The sequence below is a fragment of the Austrofundulus limnaeus genome, unplaced genomic scaffold (genome assembly GCF_001266775.1).
Source record: "Austrofundulus limnaeus strain Quisiro unplaced genomic scaffold, Austrofundulus_limnaeus-1.0 Scaffold536, whole genome shotgun sequence".
Taxonomy (NCBI): Eukaryota; Metazoa; Chordata; class Actinopteri; order Cyprinodontiformes; family Rivulidae; genus Austrofundulus; species Austrofundulus limnaeus.
Window position 1 is genome coordinate 297975 of NW_013952938.1, and position 7365 is coordinate 305339.

A 7365-nucleotide genomic window follows, 5' to 3' on the forward strand; every position below is an offset into this window, starting at 1 on the left:
ATATATATGTTAGACACTTCGTTTTTAAGAATGAACTCCATTTTTGTTGATCAAATGTTTGCAGAAACAGGAAGTTGAAGAGGGTAAATCTGGCGCCATCTGGTGGTGAAAAAAACTCTAAATCTTCAGCTAAAAGCTGCTGAGTTAATTTAACTTCAGTAAATTATTGTATTTCTATAAAAWGCTGGTAAATTTCTGGGATTATATATATTTTATGGCAGCAGAGATCTTCTTTGAGCCCACTTTCATCCTGTCCCTGTGTTTTTATCTGTTYATAAATGTAACAAGAAAAGAAGCAGCTTTCCCCTGTTTCATCAATAATCTCCCAGTTTCAGTCTCTGTTTGTGATTTTTTTTAAATCTTTATTATTGTGAGTGAAGTGAAGCAGAAATAATCCCAAACGTGCAGGACTCAAAGGTTGAGCGACAGGCTGGAACCTGACCTGGAGTTATCTGCCCACTGTGTTTTATTTTGTCGTATTACACACAGCTAGTCTGAGCTGATGGCTGATTGAGAGCTGATACTGGGCCTGTTTATCTTGTGCTTCATACCTGGATGAAGGTTCATTCAGGGGAACTTCCTCGGCTGCTTGAATCTKGGTGATGATCCTCCTCTTCATCCCTCAGTGGTGTGTACGAACGAAGCACTTAAACTGCTTGATAACATAAATCTGTGTGTTTACTGCAGACTGAGAGGCTGCAGGCTTTCATCTGTTGCTTTGTTTGCTTCATATCAGCTGGAAATRTATTATTTTTTATTTCATGTTGGGTTTCTTGTTTACAAGGTAACGTCTGACCATTTAAGATGAGCTTTTTGTAGCCTGATGAGCTAACGGCTCACTCTTTATTCTAATTTAATAAAAGAAGCTGCGTGTTGACTTGTTAGGACTTTTCAGTTCATCATAACTTATTAATGTTTATTTAGAAGCTTGTTTCCTTCAGTGTTTGGGACTGAACCAATAACTGATGGATGTGTTCGATTTCCTGTCATTAAAGAACCAAAATAGTTGCGTTCACATAAAAAAGTACCATTAAGGGTCTTTGGCAACTCCTCCAATTCTGGTTATTTTTCTCATTTCATCATTCCAGTTTTTGGCACACTTCCTGTCCCTCTTCTCTTGTGGAATTTCCTCTGGGAACGTCTTCTGCGGGAATCTGTGGGACGTCAGGACGGAGCAGAACGGGTTCCAGAAAGTCAAGATGTTCTCACTGGGACCCCCCGGCCCTCTCCTACCACTGACCTCTGACCCCTCATGTTCCACGCTGCTTTCAGGAGCCGGCTTCCCACTGTGAGGACAGCAGCATCTCTCTGCTGCTCAGAAACAAGTTCTGAAGAGCAGAAAACGCTTTAAAAGTACTCACTTTGATAGTACTTCAAGGTATTTTACTAATCACCATGGCAGACAGTACCAGGAGTCTGCTATATTACCCAGCATGCTTTTCTCTCTTCTACGTTACCATCATAGACCCTAGCTGTCGTCTCTCATCAGAGATGTTCAGGACAGGTCAGAGGGTCAGCAGCAACCTGCTCTTTCAAAATAAAAGCTTAGCTGCGTTGAGCTTAGATTATTTCATAAATCSCASATTCCTCCCAGGCTTTAGAGGCAGAAAGTAAATGAATGTGGAGTATTTTCTGACATKTTGTTGTACACAGTACTATGGGCATACACAGTTGTTTACTGCATCATATTTATTTACAACTTTATATTTGTGCAAACGTCTCTTTGTCAAACCAATCAGGATGGAGTTTCTCAAACATCCAGGTAACAGAAGATGAATTTTATCTTACGTCCAACAATTTTTTTTCCCCTCGTGTTTTTCTGTGGTTTTATTTTTTTATTTTTTCACAAGCTGGTTGTGTCTGACAGCGGCGCTCTGTGAGCCTCGGAGCTGCTCACCGGCTGCATCAGCGAGGGGTTGGGGGTGTCTCCTTCAGAAACACAGGTGTGTGTCTGAGCAGGGGCCACCTGCTGGCATGGCTCCGTGACCCCCGACGGTCCAGCAGCCAGAAAYCTGCTGCTGATGCAGGAGAACATGTCCGCCAGCTGCAGCCGCACCTCTCTCTGCCAGAAGGCGTAGACCAGAGGGTTTATGAGGGAGTTGGAGAGCCCCAGCAGCCACAGGTAGTTCTCCAGAACATCCTTCAGTCCACACTGGTCACACACAAGGTGCACAATGCACACCACGAAGAACGGACACCAGAGGGTTAGGAAACAGCCGATGAGCACCGCCACCGTCCTCAAGGCCTTGACGTGGCTCCAGTAGCCACCCCTCAGCTGCTGGTGCTGGTACTGATGAGGACCTGGATCTTGGTCGTCAGTCCTGGAACTGGCCTGTCTGATTTGGGAGATCTGCCTCTGGTGGCTGCAGGCAATCCTCAGGATGTCCAGGTAGATGTAGACGAAGAGAGCGAGCACCGGGAAGAAGAGCAGGCAGTACAGGACGATGATGGTGATGTCGTGGGTGACGGAGAAGAGGGCGCAGTATCCGTCGTAGGGTCTCCTGGACTGCAGCTCCTGCACCATGACTGAGGAGCAACGATCAGGAGTTATTTMTCATCTGACACGTTCAAATCACAGAGAAACAGTTAAAAACAGCCTCGTTTATTCATGTATAATACGATCATCATTTTAACTTAAAAAGCACAAAAATCTATTCATCATGTATGAAGCCATCACTCATTTAATCTTGAAAAGTACCTCAAATTGAATAAAAGTACAAGTACCTTATCATAAAATGACTTTGGTAAAAGTTAGTCTCTTGTAAGAATATTACTTGATCAAAAGTATCTGATTTTTTGTGCAAGTATCAAAGTAAAATTCTGATATAAAATGTACTTATGTCTTAGTATTAAAAGTAAAAGTATCAAGTAAAAATGAATAGTTAGAGTTTCTAAAATGACATTTACTGGGAGGTGACTTCTCCAAAAAAAAAAAAAAAACATTTTTTCTAAAGGTGTGCAGCTGTGATGGATTGTGCACAAACTAATTCCCATCAGAATATATATTTATACTTCTCATCCAACTAAAGTTAAAATCACTCTATCCTGGAAGCACAATTTGCCAGGATAGTATACAATTTTATTTATTTTTATTTTTACAATACGAACCAGAGTGAAACAGGAGTAACCACTTTCTACTTCTGAGCTTTTTTTTAAACGTAAGGAGTAGAAGTAAAAAGTAGGCTGAAAAATAATTGCTCAAGTAAAGTACTGATAACCAAAACTTATACTAAAGTACAGTAACAAAGTATTTGTTCGTAGTTATTTTACAACTCCGCTCATATAAGTTAGACTGCAGGGTTTTCCMGTCTTGGCGGGGCGCCCCCTGGTGGGGAAACATTATTTGGGTACACAGTTGTGTGGGCGTGTTCTGCGGAGGAAGAGCAGCGGAAGTTTCCGGTTCCGTGTGTCTTTGAGAAAACAGAACAGAGCAGAAGCTGGACGTTAATTAGCTGGATTTATCAAAACATGCWACTAAAGTCCAGGTCTTCTTTACATCGCTGCAGTTAACAACAAAGAAAAAACATTTTTTCTCCTCTTACTTGGGTGAGTAAACAACTACTGTTTATGTTTCACTATGTACGACTAAAAACAGGAGGGAGGGGGAATGATTGAGTTATATGCAAGGAAATATTGAAACTTATTGTGTTTGTACATTTAAAAACTTCAGTCCAAATGTACTTCCGTGTATAATACTTATATTATTATTATGAATCTGGACATGGAGATTATCACCATAATTGACCGTCATTTAAGTCTCACCTGGCAGAAAGCCCATGGTGATGGAGCTGACCCACAGAACCAGAAGGAACCCGGCAGCGGTCTCCTTCCTGGACAGCAGGGCGTAACGCAGGGGCATCTTGATGGCGGCGTACCGGTCCAAAGAAATCAGGAACATGGACAAGATGGACGCCATGCAAGGTGATGTCACGAAGGCCATTCTCACCAAACACCGGGTCTTCCCCTGAGGAGCTGAGGAGGTGCCGTTTGTAGAAACGATGTGCTGGTTCCGAACGAAGTTGCTGTTGAAGTCCTCCGCAGCGAGGCCGGTGACACCGACACCCAGCAGGGTATCTGCCAGGGCCAGGTTCAGGACCAGGGCCCAGCTCTGGCTGCTCCTCCTCAGCAGGAGCCTGAGCAGGGCGGCTGCCACCAGCAGGTTGGTGGAGATGATGAGGCAGGCGGCCATGCTCAGGACCAGACCCATCACCCTCCGGTCACCCTGAGAGCTCAGCTGCTCGCAGTCCAGGCTGTCGGAGGTCGTGTCGGCCGAAGACACTGTGCTGGTTGGTCCACTCAGATGAGACATTTTTTAAAAGTTAAAATCAAACCCTGCCGTTGACCAGAATCAGCATGGTTCTGATTGGATTCTGTGTCAAAATCAAAACTGGAATGTAAAAAAGTGAAGCAAAAATCAAAAAGAAATTCAGTTTCCTGTTTTGTTGGTGTTGCAGTTTTCACACCGACTGATCCCAAAATGTCCTAGTGTTCCTAAAACGTCCTGCAGAAACCAGTGAGTCCAGCATCACTCCGGTCCCTTCGGTCAACGCCATGAGGACTGAGAGAGTCCAAACATTCAGAGCAGACCTTTCTTATGACCCTCCTCTCTCCGACACTAAACACCCACCCCTTCCCTGTTCATCCATTACTGATGCCTCCCCTCTGATCGAGCCTGGACTTCCTGCCTGCTGGATCCCTGCCAGGAAGCAGGATCTCTCTTTTCATTTGGAGCATTCAGAACCTTTTTTTATTTAGCAGAACTCATCAAACATCATGAAGTTTATACCGAGAACAAAGAGAATCCAACTTTCAGTTCTCAGGTTTTACGTATCAGAACATAAAAATGATTTAAAACATTAAAACTAAAGAAAAACACACAACAGACTCAAACTGTGTCATTAAGTCCAGAACCTGATCCAGGACCAGTGGTTTTCTGTTTATCAGTTTTTCACTCGTTTTTCCATTGTTGTTTCAGTTCAGTGAGGTTTCTGCTCAGCTCTCTGATGGTCCAGTGTTCTGGACCTTGATACTTTTGTTTTTGACCCGTTCGGTTGTAGACCAGCTGCTGTATTTGGGATCACGGTTCTGTTGGACCCAGTTTGGTCCAAGCTTCAGCTGTCAGACAGATGGACTCACACATGGTCCACTCATCAGACCATCAGCCTCCACCTCCGTGCTGACAGCAGGGAGGAGTCTGTGGTTCCTTCAGAAAAAGCCTTATAAAGCGTGTTGTTGGTTTTAGAGAGAGCCATGACCTTTAACCATGAGACCTGTAAGGTCTGAGATGTATTTACCAAAATTAAGACTATTGTGCAACCAGCTATTACTACATCCTTGTAGCGTGAGGCTATATCTGTTCCTAATCCAGCTATTGATCTGATTAATGGTGGACCRACACCGCTAACTGAGAGGCTGGTGGTGGCAAATGAGGAGACAGTTCCTTCAGTCCTTCACACTGTCTAAAGTCCTGAAACGTTCCAGAACTTTCAGGACCTTGGACACTCCCTTCAGTCATTCACACTGTCTAAAGTCCTGAAACATTTCAGCACTTTGAACCTTGGACACTCCCTTCAGTCATTCACACTGTCCAAGGTCCTGAAAAGTTCTAGAACTTTCAGGACCTTGGACAGTTCCTTCAGTCTTTCACACTGTCTAAAGTCCAGAAACATTTCAGCACTTTCAGGACCTTGGACAGTTCCTTCAGTCCTTCACACAGTCTGAAGTCCAGAAACATTTCAGCACTTTCAGGACCTTGGACAGTTCCTTCAGTCCTTCACACTGTCTAAAGTCCAGAAACATTTCAGCACTTTCAGCACCTTGGACAGTTCCTTCAGTCTTTCACACTGTCTAAAGTCCAGAAACATTTCAGCACTTTCAGGGCCTTGGACAGTTCCTTCAGTCCTTCACACAGTCTAAAGTCCAGAAACATTTTAGCACTTTCAGGACCTTGGACAGTTCCTTCAGTCCTTCACGCTGTGCAAGGTCCTGAAACATTTCAGCACTTTCAGGACTTTGGACAGTTCCTTCAGTCCTTCACACTGTCTAAAGTCCAGAAACATTTCAGCACTTTCAGGGCCTTTTACAGTTCCTTCAGCCCTTCCCACTGTCTAAAGTCCTGAAACATTTAAGCACTTTCAGGACCTTAGACAGTTCCTTCAGTCCTTCACACGGTCTAAAGTCCAGAAACATTTCTGCACTTTCAGGGCCTTGGACAGTTCCTTCAGTCCTTCCCACTGTCTAAAGTCCTGAAACATTTAAGCACTTTCAGGACCTTAGACAGTTCCTTCAGTCCTTCACACTGTCAAGGTCCTGAAATATTGAGTCACTGGAGCTGGTGTTAGCATTAGAGAGGCTAGCAATCAGCATGTATAAGCTGACATTAGCATTGGACTGGCTAGCGACTAGCATGGATAAGCTGGTGTTAGCATCRKARAGGCTAGYGACTAGCATGGATAAGCTGGTGTTAGCATCGGGCAGGCTAGTGACTAGCATGGATAAGATAGTGTTAGCATCGGGCAGGCTAGTGACTAGCATGGATAAGCTGCCATTAGCATTAGAGAGGCTAGCAATTAGCATGGATAAGCTGGTGTTAACATCGGAGAGGCCAGTGACTAGCATGGATAAGCTGGTGTTAGCATTGGAGAAGCTGAGCATTACACAGTCTGTCCTTCGGGGTGAATTTCCTGGAACATCCACTCCTTGGAGGATTGTCAGCTGTCTGTAATGTTTCTATTTGTGAATCATTTTTCTTTGTGTAGAACCAAGAACTCCAGGTAGTAAATTGACCTTTGACCCCTCATAGATCAAAGGGCAGAAACAGTTGATGTTTTTCCACCATGGTGTTGTGTAACACACACCTGTAGCTGCAGGTAGAGGTGGTCAGCCCCTGGTCCTGATCCTGAGGCAGGCAGATAATCACCCAGTATTTACCTTTCTGTGACAGTTAAACGTGTTTCCTTGAATCCAAAGCCAGCTGGACGTCTGGTTTGAAACACTTCCTGGTTGTGTTTTTACACCAAGCGTCTCTGCTGCAGGACTGATGGCAGATAAATGTGTGCAGGGCACAGCGTCATTAGTCGGCTGTATTTGTGTGTGAATCCTGGTGGAAAATGGTCCCACCATGCCAGATGTCAACAGGTTACACTTTAACTCGACTCATCAACATCTGCAGCCTGTTTTTCTGCTCTTTTACTGTATATCAATGGATTTTACTTCAGGTTAATTATTGACAGATAATCGTCAAAGATTCATATTTTCTAATGTTACAGCTCAAAAAGGATGAAAATCTGCAACAATCCAAACACGCTCAAGTAAATTAGGATTTTATGACTTTTTAAAAAAGACAAATGAAATTTTATTTAATTC

The 7365-nt window shown here is 43.8% G+C and overlaps 1 protein-coding gene and 1 long non-coding RNA gene across 2 annotated transcripts in view; one reads left to right on the forward strand and one right to left on the reverse strand.

Annotated features, from left to right (window-relative positions):
* Nucleotides 1–1124: 1124 nt before the first annotated feature.
* Nucleotides 1125–5420, reverse strand: gpr119 (G protein-coupled receptor 119). Its single transcript, XM_014026237.1, has 2 exons — nucleotides 3763–5420; nucleotides 1125–2526 (listed from the first exon to the last, which is right to left on the reverse strand). Exons 1-2 carry the CDS (start codon nucleotides 4307–4309, stop codon nucleotides 1844–1846), a joined length of 1230 nt encoding a protein of 409 aa, XP_013881691.1. The 5' UTR covers nucleotides 4310–5420; the 3' UTR covers nucleotides 1125–1843.
* Nucleotides 3370–7365, forward strand: part of LOC106530592 (uncharacterized) — a 9417-nt gene continuing 5421 nt past the window's right edge. Inside the window, exon 1 of the long non-coding RNA XR_001311812.1 lies at nucleotides 3370–3546. This is a non-coding gene — a long non-coding RNA (uncharacterized LOC106530592). The remainder of the gene's footprint in view (nucleotides 3547–7365) is intronic.